We start from the raw sequence: 22,356 nt of genomic DNA on the forward strand, positions 1-22,356 counted from the left end.
ACTACCCCTACACCGCGGACGCTACCCCTACACCGCGGACGCTACCCACTACCCCTACACCGCGGACGCTACCCCTACACCGCGGACGCTACCCCTACACCGCGGACGCTACCCGCTACCCCTACACCGCGGACGCTACCCCTACACCGCGGACCCTACCCGCTACCCCTACACCGCTGACCCTACCCACACACCGCGGACGCTACCCACTACCCCTACCCACTACCCCTACACCGCGGACCCTACCCACTACCCCTACACCGCGGACGCTACCCACTACCCCTACACCGCGGACGCTACCCCTACACCGCGGACGCTACCCCTACACCGCGGACCCTACCCACTACCCCTACACCGCGGACCCTACCCACTACCCCTACACCGCGGACGCTACCCACTACCCCTACCCACTACCCCTACACCGCGGACCCTACCCACTACCCCTACACCGCGGACGCTACCCACTACCCCTACCCACTACCCCTACACCGCGGACCCTACCCACTACCCCTACACCGCGGACGCTACCCACTACCCCTACACCGCGGACGCTACCCCTACACCGCGGACGCTACCCCTACACCGCGGACCCTACCCACTACCCCTACACCGCGGACCCTACCCACTACCCCTACACCGCGGACGCTACCCACTACCCCTACCCACTACCCCTACACCGCGGACCCTACCCACTACCCCTACACCGCGGACGCTACCCACTACCCCTACACCGCGGACGCTACCCCTACACCGCGGACGCTACCCCTACACCGCGGACCCTACCCACTACCCCTACACCGTGGACCCTACCCGCTACACCGCGGACCCTACCCACTACCCCTACACCGCGGACGCTACCCCTACACCGCGGACCCTACCCACTACCCCTACACCGTGGACCCTACCCGCTACACCGCGGACCCTACCCACTACCCCTACACCGCGGACGCTACCCCTACACCGCGGACGCTACCCCGCGGACCCTACCGCTACACCGCGGACCCTACACCGTGGACCCTACCCACTACCCCTACACCATGGACACTACCCACTACCCCTAAACCATGGACACTACCCACTTACACTGTACTATGGATGCTTCCGTCAGAAGCGATGACCTCAAACAGGACACTTAATAAATAATAAATCACATAGAATATGTGCGGTTGCTGTGCTGCTGACAGCCGTACTGCTGCACAAAAAAAGATAATGAAAACATCAGATTCTCTGAACCACGGTCGACCACTACAGACAGATCAACACAGTCACAACACTACGGTCACACACACGGCACTGGCAGGTAACATGTTATGTACAGTCACGTCACGGAACACAGTCTCATGGATCAACACAACAGCACTGATTGGCCAGGGCCAGTGATTGACAGGAGAGAGGACTTACTGCAGGCCTTCTGGCACCCCCGCCCCAGGAACCACAACTACAGTGGCAAGCATGCTGAGAGCAGGACAAACAGGGGCACAACTTAATTCAGATCACACCATAAGCTCAGCTCACTCAGCTAGGGTCCAATCTGGATCCATGATGTCACCTCTTATTATAACATCATCCTCTTAATACACTGTTCTCATACCCATCAGTCCCCCAAGGAGCGGAAACCAGTCACTTTGTTCAGTATCCAGCATGTGTTACTTCAAATGAGATAGATGGAATACTTTCCGAATGCATTGTATATCTGACCCTTTGACTTTTTCCACTTGTCACGTTCAATTCATTATTTACCTCAATCTACACACGATACCCCATAATGACCAAGCGAAAACGTGTTTTTAGAAATTAATCTTTGAAATGTTTCTACAACTCTGAGTCCACCTGTGGTAAATTCAAATCGATTGGACATGACTTGGAAAGGCAGACACCGGTCTATAGAAGGTCTCACAGTTGGCAGTGCATGTCAGAGCAAAAACCAAGCCATGAGGTGGAAGAAATTGTCTATAGAGCTCCGAGACAAGATTGTGTTGAGACACAGATCTTGGGAAGTTTACCAAATAATTTCTGCAGCATTGAAGGTCCAAGAACACAGTGGCCTCCATCATTCTTAAATGGAACCAAGACTCTTCCTAGAGCTGGCTGTCCGGCCAAAACTGAGCAATCGGTGGGGGGGGGGGGGGGGGGGGGGGCCTTGGTCAAGGAGGTGACCAAGAACCCGATGGTCACCCTGACAGAGCTCCAGAGTTCCTCTGTGGAGATGGTTGTCCTTCTGGAAGGTTCTCCCATGTCTGCAGCAATCCACCAATCAGGCCTTTATTGTAGAGTGGCCAGACAGAAGCCACTCCTCAGTGAAAGGCATCACAGTCTGCTTGGAGTTTGCCAAAAGACAACTAAAGGACTCACCATGAGAAACTAGATTCTCTGGTCTGATGAAACCAAGATTGAACTCTTTGGCCTGAATGCCAAGTGTCACGTCTGGAGGAAACCTGGAACCATCCCCTACGGTGAAGCATGAGTGGCAGCATCATGCTGTGGGATGTTTTTCAGCAGCAGGGACTGGGTGACTTGTCGGGATCGAAGGAAAGAGATCTTTGATGAAAACCTGCTCCAAAGCGCTCTGGACCTTGAACTGGGGTGACGGTTCCAACAGGACAACGACCCTAAGCACACAGCCAAGACAATGCAGGAGTGGCTTCGGGACAAGTCTCTGAATGTCCTTGAGTGGCCCACCCAGAGCCCTGATTTGAACCCGATCGAACATCTCTGGAGACCTCAAAATAGAGCTTGAGAGGATATGCAGTGTCATACCCAAGAAGACTTGAGGCTATAATCAATGCCAAAAGTGCTTTAACAAAGTACAGAGTAAAGGGTCTGAATACTTAAGTAAAATGTGATTTCAGTTATTATTTTATTTCTAAAAACCTGTTTTTGCTTTGTCATTATGGGGTATTGTGTGTAGATTGAGGGATAAAAAAATAAATTGTAGAATAAGGTAACGTAACAAAATGTGGAAAAATTCAAGGGATCTGAAATCTTATTGAATGCACTGTATAAACCCTGGATTTCTGATGCTATGTATTGGCCAATCAGAGGCTTTGAAGCCAGCGGCTGCCATATTGAGTTCTCTGTAGAGCCCTGCATGGGCATTTAAACCCGAGCCCTACCTATGCTGTGACATTCAAGTCCTACCCAGGCCCGATTGCTTCAACCAAATTAAAGCCCCGTCCCTGACCGAAACCAAAAATAACTTCCTCCATTAGTAAATCCATTAGCTGTTCTGTCAGTTCGCTCGCTCTGCATGCACTCTACTCATGGCGGCTCTGAGCAAGTATCCATAGCAACGGCTCTGCTAGGGCTGCTCTGCTCAATGACGAGACATGACAGAGCAGTTAATTACTTTGTCACTCTAACAAAACTCAAGGAACATTATTTTCTGTGAAATGATCTCCTGTCTTATATTTGACGAGGTTGAAGCACTTCTGACACCATATTATGATCGTTGTCAGATATGACTATTGTGCAGCAGAGCATGAGCAAATGGCTCAGCTTCAAAATGTTTGTGATCAATTTAGTGATACACGAGCCCTGCCTGTTCCCTAGATATTGATTTACGTCGGCCCTGACCCAATGTATAATGTCGGGCCCGGGTCGGGTAGCAGAGCTCTACTTGTCTGTCCTCGTGACCGTGGGTCTACACACTGCTCAGCAGTGGGAGGAGACGTTACCTTGCTGAAGTCCACAGTGCTGTTCTCTCTGCTTCCTCCGTTGATGCGGCTCTCACTCGGTTTACTGTTCTCCAGGTTCCCAGGAGCTGACTGGGGGGATGCCAGGAGGCCTGCCCAAGGGGTGGAAGGGGTAGAAGAAACCAGTGGTCAATTGAACAGTAAAAAATGAACTGTGTTTATGGCCGATATGAATGGGGAATTGGTACAATTTGTAGACGTACACAATTATATGTGTCTGAGAAGGAGAGCGGGGGAGCTATGCATGTGTGACTCCGTGAGTTTGTTCAGACATGCAGCTGCTCTGTACATGCTGGGTGAGAAACTCCACGTATCACAACAAAGTAATCAGAGATGGTAGAAATAACTAAACAGTGGGGGGGGGGGGGTCAATAGACACCAATAGACATCCTCTGTTTACAGGACCGACCCTACGGAGGCTGGAGTTGGACAGAAAGGTTTCAGAGGGAGATTAGTGGTGGAATGTGCACCAATGGGGCCCTGCCTGTCAATCCCCTGCTTCTTACTGAACCAGTCAGCCAAGATACACCACATGGTCCAATAAGACAGCACATTTAAAGCTGGGAAAAACAGAACACACTCAGGTGTTGGTATTTACACACACGTCATGGCCTCAGCCTCTTGCTGTAAAAACGTATTTTGACCTATCATCTCACGGTCTATGAACCTTGCCAATTGAAACTAGGACTTGCTATGGAACTCACTCTGTGTAATACTGTGCAGCGTCTGTGTGCATATGGGGGTGAAACCTGAGCACGCCTCACATTAAACCCTGATATAATTTATTAGACAGTGGTAACGGGGGTAATAGTGCCCGATTACGATAACATAGGGCCAACTTCATGTAAAAAGTTACCAAACTTCGTATAAGGGTAACTCTCAACTCCAGCCTTTGCCCAAACTGCTCACATTTTCAGGTGAGAAGTTGTGGGTAGCAGGGAAATTGCTCATAAATATACATTTTTGTGGGTGGGTAAACATAGTAGTACCTGATCCCAACACTAAAGCATTCTCAGAAGTCCACTGGCACGTGCTGATAATAAAATGATGTGCATCTCAAGCAAATATGGCTCTGGACAGTTAACTCTCAGCGGAAAGGTGATGAGTTCCTGACATCTACTGCCAGTGTAAATTAAAATCCCCAATGTGGTGCAAAAAAATGAAATGTGGACTAACTATCTATTTTGTGAAGTGCACCAGTCCCTCCTGCAGCAAAGCACCCCCACAACATGATGCTGCCACCCCTGTGCTTCACTGTTGGGATGGTGTTCGTCGGCTTGCAAGCCTCCCCCTTTTTCCTCCAAACATAAATGGTCATTAACAGTCTATTTTTGTTTCATCAGACCAGAGGACATTTCTCCAAAAAGTTCCATCTTTGTCCCTATGTGCTGTTGCAAACCGTAGTCTGGTTTTTCTATGGCGGTTTTGGAGCAGTGGCTTCTTCCTCCTTCCTTGCTGATCGGCCTCTCAGGTTATGTGGATATAGATACTTTTGTACCTATTTCCTCCAGCATCTTGACAAGGTCCTTTGCTGTTGTTCTGGGATTGATTTGCACTTTTAGCACCAAAGTATGTTCATCTCTAGGAGACAGAACTTCCCTTCCTTCCCGAGCAGTATGATGGCTGTGTGGTCCCATGGTGTTTATACTTGCATACTATTGTTTGTACAGATTAACGTGGTACCTTCAGGCATTTAGAAATTGCCCCCAAGGATGAACCAGACTTGTGGAGGTCTTCTTGGCTGATTTCTTTAGATTTTCCCATGATGTCAAGCAAAGAGGCACTGAGTTTGAAGGTAGGCCTTGAAATACATCCACAGGTACACCTCCAATTGACTCAAATTATGTCAATTAGCCCATCAGATGCCTCTAAAGCCATGACATAATTTTCTGGAATTTCCCAATCTGTTTAAAGACACAGTCAACTTAGTGCATGTAAACTTCTGACCCACTGGAATTGTGGTACAGTGAATTATAAGTGAAATAATCTGCGTTTAAACAATTGTTGGAAAAATGACTCGTGTCATGCAAAAACTAGATGTCCTAACAGACTTTCCAAAACTATAGTTTGTTAAGAAATGTGTGGACTGGTTGAAAAACTAGTTTTAATGACTCCAACCTAAGTGTATGTAAACTTCCAACTTCAACTGTACACATCTCTGCCCCATGTGGGATTAGAACTCAAAACCATTGAACTATGAGCCATTGTCATCTATTTCTTGTAAAGATGGATGTAGCTACAAATAAATGTCTAATCCTCATAGCCTCCATGTTTTTTTTCTTCGTAAAAGATGCATGAAACGGTAAGCAAAAACGTTGAATTTGGTCATGTGCCTTCCTGCCTTCAGAATTTTGTGTAATGCCAGTAGTCAAGGAAGCGTCATGCAAAATATATATTGGCACACTCCACTTACCAAGACCATTGCCAAATAAGGCGTGCGGTCACCAGTTTTTATAGTAAGCCAAGAGGTGGTACCACCAAGCACATCCAGAAGGGAGTGCATTTCATACCGAACTGCTCGCTTGAGATGATGTAGAGGAACCTTCTCAAGGTGTGATGTAACCGCTGGGGGGAATGAGATTACTAGTAAATCAAAATATAGCCCTTTCGCAACCAACTGTAGAAATGAAGACCAGAATTGACGTGTTTCACTAAGTCTAAAACATCTGGTTTATTTTTGATGAAATGTACTCTTTAAGTGCTTCACAAGTCATCACGCACACAGACAGACACATACAATGTTAAGGAACGAGAGAGGTCAGATTATGTAAGGTGAAGAAGGTGTGGAGGGAGGGTTTCATGCTATTTGCAGGATATTTAACCTGCTGGAGGTGGGGGGAGGAGCTGCACCAGACGGGCAGGGTCTGCACCCCAGACTCCTCCTTGTGGTCCTTGACTAGACCGGACCGGAGCTTCAGTTCCTCCCCATCTGAAGCATGGACCTCCACACTGGGGATACTCCAGCTCCTACCCTCACCGGTCAATCAGAGTAGGGGTGGGGGACAGGCAGGGTGGGGTGGGTCTGGGTCAGTCAGAGGAGGGGTGGGGGACAGGCAAGGAGGGGTGGGGATCTGCATCTGGCTAAGGGAGGGGTGTTCTGGGGGGTGCTAAGGGGGAGGAGGGGGTGCTGGCGTTGAGCAGGAAGCGACTGAGGAACTGAGACCCCCTGGACTCCCTTGAGGAGGGAGGGGCGGGAGGTGGATAGACTTCCTATGGGAGGGGACAAGGGTAGTTGGGAAAGCAGAGAAGACAGGATGGAAAAAGGAAAGAGGGAGAGGAAAAATACATCAGGAAGGGTAAGAATACTAAATGTGTGTTGGGAACAATGCTCTTCATGCTGCGAAGCCCAGGCCTTGGAAGTGTCTTGTTAGTGGAAGTCAAAGACAAAGAGCAGGGGCATATTCAGTACATCCCAAAACGTCACAAGGAACATTTGCACAACGGACATGGAGCCGTAGTAAACCAGGAGAGATTAAGTCAAGATCAATTAACATCTGTCATAATGCCAACTGCCCACAAACAGCAGCGAACATGTTCAGAACACACACAAAAACACTGTTTAGCAAGCTTTTGCAACAATGTTACAAAAACACAATAAATGCCGCGGTTACATCACACTTTAATAAGGATATACTATAGGTCACTCAAACGGACCAATCACAAGCAAGGGGAAGCTGACCAATAATCTTCAACTGTGATTTAATTGCTACATGATGGCATGTGCACAGATTTACTTTGGTTTTAAGTTATTAACTATTAGCCTATCACAACATTTCAACAAAATTATCCTTATCACAAAAACATCTTTCCAGGAGAAAACACAATCCAGCACACAAAACAAACTCAGACTTATCACTGCAGTGTTCAAGAACAGTCATGATGGGAAAATCACATGCCAGTAAAAGGCTCATGCACCAATCAGATATTGCGACTCAGTTACCTCAGGTAATTGACACCTCTTTGAAAGACCCAACCCACTTCATAAAACAACATGTGCCTAGTACATACATTCAATCTGTCAAAACACAACAAAAAAGGGTGTAAATAAACCATTGAAATGAGGGGATGAAGAGCAGAAGAGGAAAAAGGAGAGGTGCAGCGAGGGCCCTCACCGTTTCTCTCAAGCAGGTGTGGGTCAGATTGTTTCTTGCCGATGTCAGCGAAGGAGCGCACCAGAGGGATGCGGTTGCTGAGCTTCTTCTCGTTCTGGTGGTGGTGTCTCTTCAACATGGCCTCCCTCACCTTCTGCCTCAACTCCTCCTCCAGCTGAGCTGACGCCACCATGCTGTCTATCACCATGTCTATGGGGTACAGGGTAGACTGCAGGCTTTATTCAACAGTTACATGCTTTATCCAACACATTCAACTTTCAGACTCACACACACAGTACAATGTCTGCAGAGACATGTATACACACTCACCTGCGATCTCCTCAATGGTGTTGGCTCTCATGTCCAACATGACAGTGCCGTTGAGGATGCAGCTGCGGAGCTCGAAGAGGCTGTGGAGAGACAGCGTGGCTACGTAGGGCTTACTCCAACGCTCCCCTCCATCCTCCACGTCTTCCTCAAACTTTAACCACCTACACACACAGATGAAAGGAGCTGTTGATGTGGTTGGATAAGGAAACATCCACTAGGAGTAGTGAGGAAGGGTGTGCGTCATGCCTGGCTGTCTCCCTCCACTCGTAGACGTGTCCGTCCCGGAAGAACAGCTCGTCCAGCTCAGTGAACAGGTCGTGGGGCATGTGCTCTTCATCATCATCCTCTGTCCCCAGGATGAACTGGACACGCTGGGACGGGGTGTCTGAAACACAGGGGGTACCGGTGGAAGATGGGTAATGTAGTACAACCAAGGGGAATATTAGTGGAAAAAGGACAGTAAAAGGTTTGGTATAGGAAACAGGGCTGGAGAACGGATATATGGCAATAGAGCTGATCTGAGGACAGTGAATGAAGCAGATGTTGAGGAGGGAGAGTGAACTGGTCTTAGCTACCATAGGAAGGAGACTCTCGTCCATCTTCATGGTCCGAGCGGTCTCTCCTCTTGCGGTGGTGTCTGTGGCCGCGGTGGCTGCGGTGGTGCCTCCGTTTGGTCTCTCTGCCCAGAGGAACATGGACACCCACATAGACCGCTCTGTGACCTGGGAACAGGGTAGAGAGAGGCATGGTCAATCACGGTCTACCATGTATAATAGTCTTATCTGCAGTTGGGCTGGATATATACACTGTGCATTTAAAAATCTGAATTGTCAATACGGTTCTTGGTAATACATATGGTCTGATTTCATCATTTTACAATCTTTAGATCCACTTTCTTTACAGGCCCAAAATGGCATGAGAAAAATGCAGTTGTTGTTTTCATACACTGCAGCCACCCTGGAGTTACCATCACAGACTGTGCCCCCCCCTACACACGTCTTCCTGTCTGTTGTTTACGTACGTCACACACAATGGTAACCCTTCCTTCTTATCCTCCTCTCAATTTCTGACGTGTCAAGTGGCCATACCAGAAGCGTTAAATGAATGGACGAGTTCCGTGCCGTTCTGACAGCAGCTAAGAATGGATAGAAAGGACGTCACTGCCCAAGACCCGCTGCTCTCTACTCACTGCTCGTTGTCAGGACATGGGGAAAGGAGAGAAGGCTCAAAAAGGAGAAGGACATGTAGCCTGCTCTTTGTGCTTATAAACACACTGGGACCGTTAAACCGTTCTGGATGGCATACTACTGACATCAGTCTGGACAGAGCAGATAAATGGACCAGGAGGGAGGTGAGGACTACAGCATGGTGGGTCTTCATCACACCCATGTAATATGTCATAGCCCACTAAGCTCAATGAGGGGAAAAATATATATTTAAAAAAAAAAAAAAATTTTTATTTTTTATTTTTTTAAATCACACTAAAAACATAGTATTTGTGAGTGGGGGCCTGTGTCTTCCAATGCTTTCCCTATTATGAGCCAGTGGGAGTTTTTAGTAGTAATACATCTCTGAATACTTCAGTAGTGACCTCCCTAGATGAAGTGTCCCATGCTGTGGGTGCCACGCTTAAAGGTGAGCTGTGAGCCTAGCATAGAGAAACATTACGTACCTACCCCCCCCCCCCCCCCCAAGTTCCTCTCTGGATCAGCTAAAAAAGGTCTGTGATACTCAGCTGATACCCCTGCAGGGTTTCCTGTCTAAAAGTACTTAGTTAGTTCCATTAACATGGATGACAGAGACATCAGAGACGTTATTGTTCCAGGCTTCCAGCTAACATCTTTATTGTATCTCTGGGCGTTCCTATGAATAAATAACATTCAGAGGTTTTCCTCTGTGGTTTCCATTAGCACCTCTGGGTTGTCAGCTGTAATGTTCTGCGCAGTAGGAGGAGTCCCTGGGCCACACACACACACAGCCAGTAGATAAACAATTGTCTCCATAACACTGCCGCTGGCTGGGGTCAGGTCTCCTGCAGGCTGCCAAAGTCTCCACTGAGACACAGTACACATCCATTACTATTTAGGCCTACCCCGTACCCGTGCATATCTACTCACAACTGGTGCCTCTAACGATAACTTGTTTATATTCAACTCATTGTGGATTTATTATTACGTATTTTACTTTTCTATTATTATTTTCTCTGTGTGCGGTTAGGAAGGGCCTGTAATTAAACATTTCACTGTTAGTCTAAACCTGGTCTACGTAGCACGTGACCAATACAGTTTGACGTTACCTCCCACTATATACAACCAGTAGTTAGAGACCAAAACTCACTATTTCCGGTCTTTCACATTTCAGAAACCATCATCTGACTTGTTAGACTAGGCTCGTAGGCAGGCTCATGATCAATGTTCCCTGCTTCAAATTATTTCCGCCACTGAGCAAATTTCAGTTATGCTGAGCACAAACGTGAACGTTTTGAGTTTACTGTGAACACGGAGGCTGTACCCGCTTTAAGTTAGTTTTAACCGTGGCCAAGTAGGCTACCGTGGCCATTCGATCATAATGTAGTCCTACCAGAGTGGCTGTGAGACCGGCGGTAGGATTTTACAGTGAGGAGGCAACAAGGCAGAACATTATTTCTTGCCCAGAGTGACACTTTCTATTTGCAAGTGAAGATAATAACAGCCGACGAAATGTACAAGTATTTAGAAAATAATAAACTGGATCAAATAGAGCTCTTCAAACAAAACCCAGCAGCATGCTGACCTGTCCCCTGTCCTGTCCCACAAACAATGAGAGGACAGGCTTCTTATGTGGAACCTTTATTTAACTAGGCAAGTCAGTTAAGAACACTACCCTGGCCAAACCCGGACGATGCTGGGACAATTGTGCACCACCCTATGGGACTCCCAATCACGGCCAGTTGTGATACAGCCTGTATCACAATACCCATGATGCAACTAAACGGAAACCTTTACACGTATCTGGTTAATTGACATTCAGAGCACATTAAATACAGTACCATACATACACGTTCAGATAATAAACATATGTAGTTCTACCAGCACACCTCAGTAACTATGATAAACCCATGCTTTAGAGCAGTGTTGACCAACCCCGGTCCTCCAGTACCCAGAACATTACACTTTTTTTAACCCCGGACAAACACACCTGATTCAACTAATCATCAAGCCCTCAATGAGCTGAATGTCTAGGGTTACAACAACGTTTATTGTTGGGGGTCCTGGAGGACCTGGGCTGGGAAACACCGCCTCACAGCATAAATACTATCTGGGATATAAAAACGTACGTCCCCCGGGTTTAAGCTCCTACTGCGCCACCCGTACCATTCATTAACTATGAACAGAACCCTCTTCAAAACGAGGACATACAAGGTAATCATACACATTTCTGACCATCTACCTTCACATTTTAATTAGTAAACAATATCACATCGTATCTACAACTTGGTATCACCAAAATGTATGACCAGAAAGAACCTATATTAAAAAAATATTAAAAATCTGGAGAAAACAAAAACCAATTCCCGGTGCGCCAAACTAAAAACTCTTGTTACTTCTCATTCACAGATGATCGACCAACAAAAAGAACATCGCTGCCCAACATTATCATCAATAAATAAATGTCCTTCTCATAAACCAGGTCTGGTCCTTTATCAAAGGTTTTAGATTTAAGTGACAGAGTACATAGGACCATCGTCACAGTGCCCTATAATTATGGGGAAAATGCATCCCATAACATTTTAACATAGAAATAGCTTTTGAAATAGTTGTTCCAGCCTACAGTAGCAGCCACTGTGTGGTGTCTATGATATAGCCACTGTGTGGTGTTCTACAATACAGCCTACAGTAGCAGCTATGTGCGTTCTACAATACAGCCTACAGTAGCAGCCACAATGTGGTGTTCTATGTCAGCCTACAGTAGCAGCCACTGTGTGGTGTTCTATGTCAGCCTACAGTAGCAGCCACTGTGTGGTGTTCTACAATACAGCCTACAGTAGCAGCCACTGTGTGGTGTTCTATGTCAGCCTACAGTAGCAGCCACAGTGTGGTGTTCTATGTCAGCCTACAGTAGCAGCCACTGTGTGGTGTTCTACAATACAGCCTACAGTAGCAGCCAGTGTGGTGTTATACAATACAGCCTACAGTAGCAGCCACTGTGTGGTGTTCCATGTCAGCCTACAGTAGCAGCCACTGTGTGGTGTTCTATGTCAGCCTACAGTAGCAGCCACTGTGTGGTGTTCTACAATACAGCCTACAGTAGCAGCCACTGTGTGGTGTTCTATGTCAGCCTACAGTAGCAGCCACTGTGTGGTGTTCCATGTCAGCCTACAGTAGCAGCCACTGTGTGGTGTTCTACAATACAGCCTACAGTAGCAGCCACTGTGTGGTGTTCCATGTCAGCCTACAGTAGCAGCCACTGTGTGGTGTTCTATGTCAGCCTACAGTAGCAGCCACTGTGTGGTGTTCTATGTCAGCCTACAGTAGCAGCCACTGTGTGGTGTTCTACAATACAGCCTACAGTAGCAGCCACTGTGTGGTGTTCTATGTCAGCCTACAGTAGCAGCCACTGTGTGGTGTTCTATGTCAGCCTACAGTAGCAGCCACTGTGTGGTGTTCTATGTCAGCCTACAGTAGCAGCCACTGTGTGGTGTTCCATGTCAGCCTACAGTAGCAGCCACTGTGTGGTGTTCTATGTCAGCCTACAGTAGCAGCCACAGTGTGGTGTTCTGTCAGCCTACAGTAGCAGCCACTGTGTGGTGTTCTACAATACAGCCTACAGTAGCAGCCAGTGTGGTGTTCTACAATACAGCCTACAGTAGCAGCCACTGTGTGGTGTTCTACAATACAGCCTACAGTAGCAGCCACTGTGTGGTGTTCCATGTCAGCCTACAGTAGCAGCCACTGTGTGGTGTTCTATGTCAGCCTACAGTAGCAGCCACTGTGTGGTGTTCTACAATACAGCCTACAGTAGCAGCCACTGTGTGGTGTTCTATGTCAGCCTACAGTAGCAGCCACTGTGTGGTGTTCCATGTCAGCCTACAGTAGCAGCCACTGTGTGGTGTTCTATGTCAGCCTACAGTAGCAGCCACTGTGTGGTGTTCTACAATACAGCCTACAGTAGCAGCCACTGTGTGGTGTTCCATGTCAGCCTACAGTAGCAGCCACTGTGTGGTGTTCTACAATACAGCCTACAGTAGCAGCCACTGTGTGGTGTTCCATGTCAGCCTACAGTAGCAGCCACTGTGTGGTGTTCCATGTCAGCCTACAGTAGCAGCCACTGTGTGGTGTTCCATGTCAGCCTACAGTAGCAGCCACTGTGTGGTGTTCTATGTCAGCCTACAGTAGCAGCCACTGTGTGGTGTTCTACAATACAGCCTACAGTAGCAGCCACTGTGTGGTGTTCCATGTCAGCCTACAGTAGCAGCCACTGTGTGGTGTTCTACAATACAGCCTACAGTAGCAGCCACTGTGTGGTGTTCCATGTCAGCCTACAGTAGCAGCCACTGTGTGGTGTTCCATGTCAGCCTACATTCCATGAGACTTGTGCAGCGCTGGAAAATAACCTGTTTAGCAACTTGTCCTTCAGACGTGTTTTATTGTGCTTTTTGATGAGGAAACCACTTTACAAATCAAAAATCACTATTTGCATACCATTATCACAGAGAGTCAGACAAAAAGTGTATGCTACCATCTCCCTATTGACTACGTTGCTTATTCAAGCCCTTCTCAAAATACATCACTGGCCCTTTAAGATATAAAAAAAGCTCTTTACCTGACAAGCTTTTCAAAGTTGGCTAGAAGTGTATATGTTTTGTGCTCTTGTAGGAAGCAATCACTTATCACTACCCATTGCTGACCAGAAATTGCTATAACTGGGCTAATAATGCACTAATTAGCAAAGAACATGAACAAATGTGCACATGTGGCTACATGCAGCTGTTCGCTATGATCTTTGAACAATCTCAGACGGTCTTGCATAGTTAGGTTTATTTCATTATGTTGCATTTAAAAATGTCGATTTGGTCACAATTCCTACAGTAGAGGTAAACGTTGGTGTAAACTAACAGGGAAAACTAGCAGAGTGAAGTTCAATCTCGTGAGTCTCTGCGCGGGCTGGTATTTCTTCTGCAAGGCAGTCCTGGGGAGTGGAGCACCCACACACAGCTTAGGGGGAACACTGATCATGATGTATAACACAACACAAGTAAATATTACTTTAGAGAAGTATGGAGGTTAGGAGAGAGGAGGGACAGAGAAGCGGAAGGGGAACATGGAGGTTGGGTCTGCCTGTCCCAACCGTGTGATTATGTGAATGAGTGGTAGTGTTCTAGAGAGAATGAGTGAATGAGTGTGAGAAAGAATGAAGGGGGGGAGTGAAAGAGAAGGCTCTATTAAATTAGTGGAGGCTAGAGCTGCAGGCTAATCCTCAGTAATGCTGTTAGAGCTAGAACCAGGGTGGGGGCAGCTAACACATTACATTCTCACGCTCTTCTCTACCTCATTAACCAGGGTTCCACTGTGCTCTACCTAATTAACCAGGGTTCCACTGTGCTCTAGCTCATTAACCAGGGTTCAAAGTTACCAGGGTTCCAAGTTACACGGTTCTCTAGCTCATTAACCAGGGTTACACGGTTCTCTAGCTCATTAACCAGGGGTTACAAGTTATTAGTGTTCAAGTTCACCTCACAAAGCCTGGTCTCCCCAAACACAGTTTCTTGGGAGGGGATGCAGCTACAGCTTGTGTGTGTGTGGAAGATAAATTGTTAAGAATGCCATTGTGGATCCTATAAAGTCTGGAAATTGTGCCAGGGCTTTTCCCCTGCAGTCAGAGCTCAGTGGAATGTGGGTGGAAGCAATGCATACCTCAATCACCAGACCAAGCCAGACAAACGTGACTGAATTTCTCACGATATTACAGCGCATGAGTAAAAACACACGTGTGTGTGTGTGTGAGTGAGAGCATGCATTTGTAGAATCCCCTCTGTCCTATGGCCATACAATGCCATTACACATGGGCCTCCTTGATACTGCTCCATGTATACTGTCAACATGAATAGGATCCGGGCCCATGTGATACTTTGTGTGTATATATAAACACTAAAATCAGACTTACTCTCTAGCTCCTCTTTCTCAAAGTTGGTGTGAATGGTGGAGCTAGTCTTCCCCAGGTCCACCACCGCCTCGTCATCGTTCCCCTGGAGACAACAAGGAGAAATACAAATTCATTGGGCAGATTGAAACAAAACAAAGAGAACAGAATGTACATATGGTAGAGATGCAGAGAGAAAGGACATGTATTCAGTCAATAGCCTAAATCTTCATAGTTCCCAAAGAGCAAGTTGTTTTAAAAGCTGCAATATGTAACTGTTTGAGAGACCTGACAAAATTCACATAGAAATATGAGTTATAGATCTGTCACTCACTAAAAGTCTAGTCTAAGAAGCGGTAGATATGGTCTACGTGCTCCATGCTTCCCGTTCTTCAGTGTCATTTTTGCGTCTTTTGCTTTCGGTTTTGCACACCAGCTGCAAACTATACTTCTGGTTATGGAAAATATATATTTCACAGCAGTTTAGATGGTACACTATACTTGCTTGTTTTATCACAAACTGAAATTAGGCAAACTATTAGAATTTTAGCAACCAGGAAATGGCGGAGTGATTTCATCATAGTGCATCTTTAAGCATTGAAAGAATTGTACAACAACCTAGACACTAGTGGGTAGGAAGGAAATAATGAGGTACTTTAAAAAGTGGGCCTACGTCGTCACTCCTATTGACGACGCAGCACAGCACCAGAGATACACAATGGAAGAGAGTAATACAGGTCACATTGGGTGACAGTTGGAGCTGTGTGAGGTTAACTTCCTGTTCTTGGTCTTCCACTTCCTATTAGGTTACACCTTTTAACACAGCAGTCAAATTCAATAGGACTATTTAATCTAGCCATCTCACTAAGACCACACAGGCAATAGTATAATAGTAGAGCTTCATCTGCTTCAAGACTGGACCCAACAAATAAATCATAGCTATATTCTGACTGTTTAAGAGCCTGTCATGGGAAAGACCCTGCATTTTCCATACAACTACACCATGTACAAGAACAACTCCAAACTGTCATGGTTCAGTTATGGGAGATGCCATTACCACTGCTTTTCAGGGGAACTGGAAAAAGAGCCTGTGACGAGACTTCAGCTTTTGGACATTAACAAGGTGACACTCCATCTTAACTCCTCCATATTTACTGGATTGGTTGAACAGTGCAGAAGAGAACCTCCTGACAAGACCAGTATGTAGGGGGATATAGTTTCAGGTGTTGCTCTTACGCCTACTAGGTTAGATTAATTATAAGAGAGTGTGTATCCTACGGTATCGGCCTAAACAGGAGAAAGGCCTTTGAACGCTATAGCCAAGGGGAATGACTCAGAGGGATGTCCCTGCTGAATAAAGCCTAGGCGGCTGGACACCACCTGCGGGGGTAAGCGCAGAGGTAAATATGTGTGTTGGGCACAAGCCAGCACGCCCAGAGTCCAAAAACAGGAAAGTTATTGATTTAGCTAGTACGGTTGCTGGGCCTGCTAGCTAAACAATATGGAAGGAACTTCTAGAGAACTACCCATTTAGCAAGTGCTGCTTCTACTGAAATAGCTAAAAGGCGATGGTTTCAGAGTAATTCAGTGGGCTTAAGTTTTGGAGATAGGAACCCAAATAACAAGCAAACTACCTATTCCATCACTGGTACAGTAGACTCTCAAACTAAACAGTATTAAAAACCACACTGCTATGAAAAAAAAGCACATGCCTATTCCCAATACAGACCAGAACACACATACCACACATGGAGCTTTGGCTGCTGTGGTGGTCTTCAAATTGACAATATCTCCCCAGAAGTCCATGGCTGGCAGACTCCGCAGAGTGGCGGAACCCCCTCAAACTAAAGAGCACCCAAGTCCTGCTCTAGTCACTGGATGGTGAATGGGTGGTTGGAGTGGGGAATCGAGGTGGCAGTGAACGCAAATAGTCAGGTCTGAGCAGACAGTCTGATAGTCAGGTCTGAGCAGACAGTCTGGGTGGGTGCCCAAATAGTCCTGCAGGTCTGAGCAGACAGTCTGGGTGAGTGTCCAAATAGTCCTACAGGTCTGAGCAGACAGTCTGGGTGGGTGTCCAAATAGTCCTTGAATGTGTGTGTGTGTGTAAGTACACGTGTTCACAATTTGCATCTGCTTTCAGGAGTGTGGTACAAATATATTTTTATTTTTAGCTGTGGGTGTGTCCTGAGAGCTGCTTTAAAAAGGGTGGGGGGCACCCACACAAATTAAAAACAGCATGTGGGGCACGGGGGGCAGCCGGTCTGGAGGTCAGATGTAAATCAGTCCACGTGCCACATTTGGAGTGCTAATAAAATCAATCCATAATTATTTTACAGTTAAAAAGCTAGGCTACGTGGGATTTGGAACATTAGGTTATGACAGGGTGATTAACAAAAGGCTAAGCTGTGTCAATATATTTCACTTGTGACTTTCATGAATAGGAATATTTATGTCCGCTGCATTATGCTAATTAGTGTCAGTCGATTACGCTCCCGGACCCGGGATGGGGAGTCACTAGATGTTAAAAAGCTAGGCTACATGGGATTTGGAACATTAGGTTATACTAAATGTAGGTTTCTGCACCCAAAATGTAAGACATTCGTCAGGAAGATAGATTGTTGCACTTGAAGCATTTGTACATGGGATATTGTTAACGGTTTTGTACCCATCAAATCCAACGTGGAGGAATATTTAGGGTGTTTTATGCTAGTTTGCTAGACCACTAGCCAGAATCAAAAATGTGTGCACTTATGTACAGCTCATTCGGAAAGTATTCAGACACCTTGACTTAACCCACATTTTGTTACGTTAGAGCCTTCCTCTAAAATGGATTAAATTCAGTTTTTTTTCTCAGCAATTTACACATAATACCCCATTATGACAAAGCGAAAACAGGTTTTTAGAAATAAAGGAAATACCTTATTTTACATAAGCATTAGGCCCTTTGCTATGAGACTCGAAATTGAGCTCAGGTGCATCCGGTTTTCATCCTTGAGATATTCCTACAACTTCAGTGGATTGGACATGATTTGGAAAGCACACGTCTATATAAAAAAGGTCCCACAGTTGGCAGTGCATGTCAAAGCAAAAACCAAGCCATGAGGTCGAAGGAATTGTCGGAAGAGCTTCGAGACAGGATTGTGTCAAGGCACAGATCTCGGGAAGGGTAACAAAATATTTCTGCAGCATTGAAGATCCCCAAGAAGACAGTGGCCTTTCTTAAATTGAAGACGTTTGGAACCGCCAAGATTCTTCCTAGAGCTGGCCGCGCAGCCAAACTGAGCAATCAGGGGAGAAGGGCTTTGGTCAGGGAGGTGACCAAGAACCCGATGGTGACTCTGGCAGAGCTCTAGAATTCCTCTGTCGAGATGGGATTCCAGAAGGACAACCATCTCTGCAGCACTCCACCAATCAGGACTTTATGGTAGAGTGGCCAGACGGAAGCCACTCCTCAGAAAGGCACGACGGCCCGCTTTGAGTTTCCCAAAAGGCACCTAAAAGACTCACCATGAGAAACAAGATTCTCTGGTCTGATGAAACCAAGATTGAACTCTGTGGCCTGAATGCAAAGTGTCACATCTGGAGGAAACCTGGTACCATCCCTACGGTGAAAGATGGTGGCAGCATCATGCTGTGGGGATGTTTTTCAGCAGCAGAGACAGAAACTAGTCAGGATCGAGATTCTATAGCAAAGTCATCAGACTGCTAAACAGCAATCATGAACTCAGAGTCTGCTGCCTACATTGAGACCCAATCACTGGACACTAATGGATCACTAGTCACTTTAAACAATGCCACTTTAAATAAATGTTTACATTACTCATATCACATGTATATACCATATTTTATACCAACTACTGCACCTTGCCCATGCCGCTCGGCCATCGCTCATCCATAAACTTATATGTACATATTCTCATTCACCCCTTTAGATGAGTGTATTAGGTAGTTGGGAAATTGTTAGATTACTTGTTAGAGATTACTGCATCGTCGGAACGAGAAGCACAAGCATTTCACTACACTCGCATTCACATCTGCTAACCATATGTAGGTGACCAATAAAATTTGATGATTTGAGAAAGATGAACGGAGCAAAGTACAGAGAGATCCTTGATGAAAATCTGCTCCACAGCGCTCAGGACCTCGGACTGGGGCAAAAGTTCACCTTTCAACAGGACAATGACCCTAAGCACACAGCCAAGACAACGCAGGAGTGGCTTCGGAACAGGTCTCTGAATGTCCTTGTGTGGCCCAGCCAGAGCCTGAATATCTCTGGAGAGACCTGAAAATAGCTGTGCAGGAACGCTCCCCATCCAGAAGAATGGGAGAAACTCCCAAAATACAGGTGTGCCAACTTGTAGTGTCATACCCAAGAAGACGAGGCTGTAATCACTGCCAAAGGTGCTCCAAAGTACTGAGTAAAGGGTATGAATACTTATGTAAATGTGGTTGATAAATTATAAAAAATAAACTAAAACATCTAAATACTTGTTTTTGCTTTGTCATTATGGGGTATTGTGTGTAGATTGATGAGGGAAAAAACGATTTAATCCATTTTAGAATTAGGCTGTAACATAATGTTGAAAAAGGGGTCTGAATACTTTCTGAAGGCACTGTAAACTAAGAAACACCAGCGAGCCAGTCAAATAAAGAAGTGGGTCTGTCAATCAGCCTAAACACATCCCGCCAGTCAAGTTTGGACAACTACTCATTCAAGGAGGTTTCATTATTCTACATTGTAGAATAATAGAAGACATCACAAGTATGAAATAACACATATGGAGAGCTGTCATCACGGCAACGGGTTGCTACTTTGAAGAATCTCATATATTTAGTTTAACACTTTTTTTGGTTACTACATGATTCCACATGTTTTTCAAAGCTTGTCTTCACTATTATTCTACAATGTAGAAAATAGTATAAATAAAGAAAAACCCTGGAATGAGTAGGTGTGACAAAACTTAAGTTATATATTGCACTAGTCAGTTAACTAATATGTGCCAAATTATTCTCTCCAGCTGGGCGTTGCTAACTTGCTAATGTTAGCTAAGTGGCTAACATGTTAGCTTGCAAGATCAAGCTTCTTGGTAAGAGCAGCAGAGAACATCTCCTCCGGGATTAAGATCCCTGCTCCCTAACATTTGTTTTGTGCATGCTGAAAACTGTGTTTTGAGATACTTGCATAACTTTATGAGCTGGGTTGTCTGTCCTAGTAGTAAATGTTTGCATGCGCTCGTTAGCACTTACCTAGCATCCTCTATAGGAATTCCTTTTTTTAAATAACGCCCCTTGTGTGCACTACCAGTAATACCATATATATCACAGGATGGCACAGGCATGACATGAAGGTATGGACATCTGGATACCACCCAACCCTAGGAGGAAAGTGAAAGCAATAAGCTAGTGAGCTACCGTCAGAATCCAAAGTGTCCTCAAGTGCCCTGTGACCCGACGCTGCCATCTGTCATCCTCCAAACACAGAGCCGTCCAAGGCACTGCATCGCAGTGCAAGAGGAGTCACTGTAGTCCCTGGTTCGAATCCAGGCTGAATCACATCCGGCTGTGATTGAGAGTTCCATAGCGCGGCACACAATTGGCCCAACGTCGTCCAGGTTTGGCCGAGGTAGGCAGTCATTGTAAATAAGAATTTGTTCTTAACTGACTTGCCTAGCTAAATGAAGGTTAAATTTAAAAAACCACAATGTAGAAGGAAACAGATGGCTTTGATAATCAAGACAGGCGACTCTATTCAACGGTTTTAAATATCTCACAAAAAAAAAAACTTTTAGGCTCCATGGTGGCACAAAACAGTCAGACAATCCATGGGAGGGCGAGGGCCCAGGAAGCAGAGCATTCTTCTGGGAATAATGTCTGGAGGGCTGACAAGTCTGGGTCTGGGTAATGCCACGGTAATAGTGACACAGACTCGGATGTTACTTTACAATCAATTTCATTTTTTGGCATACTTTTTAAAGTTAAACAAACCATACAACTCTATGCACAAGGACTACTTTTAACAATTTCCAATAAGGGCTGTAACGGTTCACCAAACCCATGGTTCGGTACGTATTGTGGTTTTGGGGGTCACGGTTTGGATCGGTTTCAGTACAGCAGGAAAATGAAATGCCATTCACAATGTTCTTGGCATTATCTCTTGTGACAGGATTGTTATGTTGGGCATCTCAAGTTTCCACTGTGATGCTGCGTTTGTAACCATGTGGGAGGTGGGGAATTTATCAGTTGTGATGTTGTAAATGCCAGCTGAATGCATTCATGTCATTTGAACTGGTTGAGAAAGCTGGTTGGCTAATGGCCAACAAGCTGCATCAACCATAAACTAAAAGTACAGCTATTATGATTGTAACCAAACTATAAAAAATCTAAAGTAATCTACTTAACTGTCAAAAATGCTGTTAGAGGCAATTTCCTTACTGGGTGACATCAGAGGTCACAAGGTGGGAGAATAATGTATGGAGTCAACTAGTGTAAGTTGCTCTGGATAAGAGCTCCTGCTAAATGACAAAAATGTATGTAAGTGGGTGCTCCGGATTAAAGACACTAGTAATTACCAGTTGGAGGGCCATTCAAATCTAATTTTATTAGTCACATGCACCGAACAAATGCGTACTTACGAGTCCCTAACCAACAATGCAGTTTAAAAAGAAGAATAAGAAATAAAAGTAACAAGTAATTAAAGAGCAGTAGTAAAACAATATACAGGGGGGGGTACCGGTACAGAGTCAATGTGCGGGGACAATGGTTAGTTGAGGTAATATGTACATGAAGGTAGAGTTATTAAAATGACCATGCATAGATGACAGAGTGTAGCAGCGGTGTAAAAGGGGGGAGAGGGGGCAACGCAAATAAGACTCGCAAATCAAATAGCCATTTGATTAGGTGTGGAGGAGTCTTATGGCTTGGGCGTAGAAGCTGTAAAGAAGCCTCTTGGACCTAGACTTGGCGCTCCGGTACCACTTTCCGTGCTTTAGCAGATAGACTGTTCTATGACTAGGGTGGCTGGAGTCTTTGACCATTTTTAGGAACTTTGACACTGCCTGGTATATAGGTCCTGGATGGCAGGGAGCTTGGCCTCAGTGATGTACTGGGCCGTTTGCACTACCTTC

The 22,356-nt window shown here is 45.8% G+C and overlaps 1 protein-coding gene across 5 annotated transcripts in view; it reads right to left on the reverse strand.

Annotated features, from left to right (window-relative positions):
• Positions 1 to 22,356, reverse strand: part of LOC109886213 (sodium bicarbonate cotransporter 3) — a 72,554-nt gene that overhangs the window by 33,850 nt on the left and 16,348 nt on the right. For 3 of the 5 annotated variants that reach the window (XM_031812129.1, XM_031812133.1, XM_031812131.1), the window contains exons 2-7: positions 15,257 to 15,338; positions 8,689 to 8,835; positions 8,360 to 8,498; positions 8,114 to 8,274; positions 7,805 to 7,993; positions 3,675 to 3,784 (exon numbers count right to left, since the gene is read on the reverse strand). In XM_031812129.1, coding sequence (XP_031667989.1) covers positions 3,675 to 3,784; positions 7,805 to 7,993; positions 8,114 to 8,274; positions 8,360 to 8,498; positions 8,689 to 8,835; positions 15,257 to 15,338 — 828 coding nt within the window. Of the gene's footprint in view, positions 1 to 3,674; positions 3,785 to 7,804; positions 8,013 to 8,113; positions 8,275 to 8,359; positions 8,499 to 8,688; positions 8,836 to 15,256; positions 15,339 to 16,975; positions 17,304 to 22,356 lie in introns of those variants that run through there. The other 2 variants (XM_031812132.1, XM_031812134.1) reach the window with 2 other exon arrangements.

This window comes from Oncorhynchus kisutch, unplaced genomic scaffold, assembly GCF_002021735.2.
Source record: "Oncorhynchus kisutch isolate 150728-3 unplaced genomic scaffold, Okis_V2 Okis02a-Okis13b_hom, whole genome shotgun sequence".
In the NCBI taxonomy this organism is placed as follows: domain Eukaryota; kingdom Metazoa; phylum Chordata; class Actinopteri; order Salmoniformes; family Salmonidae; genus Oncorhynchus; species Oncorhynchus kisutch.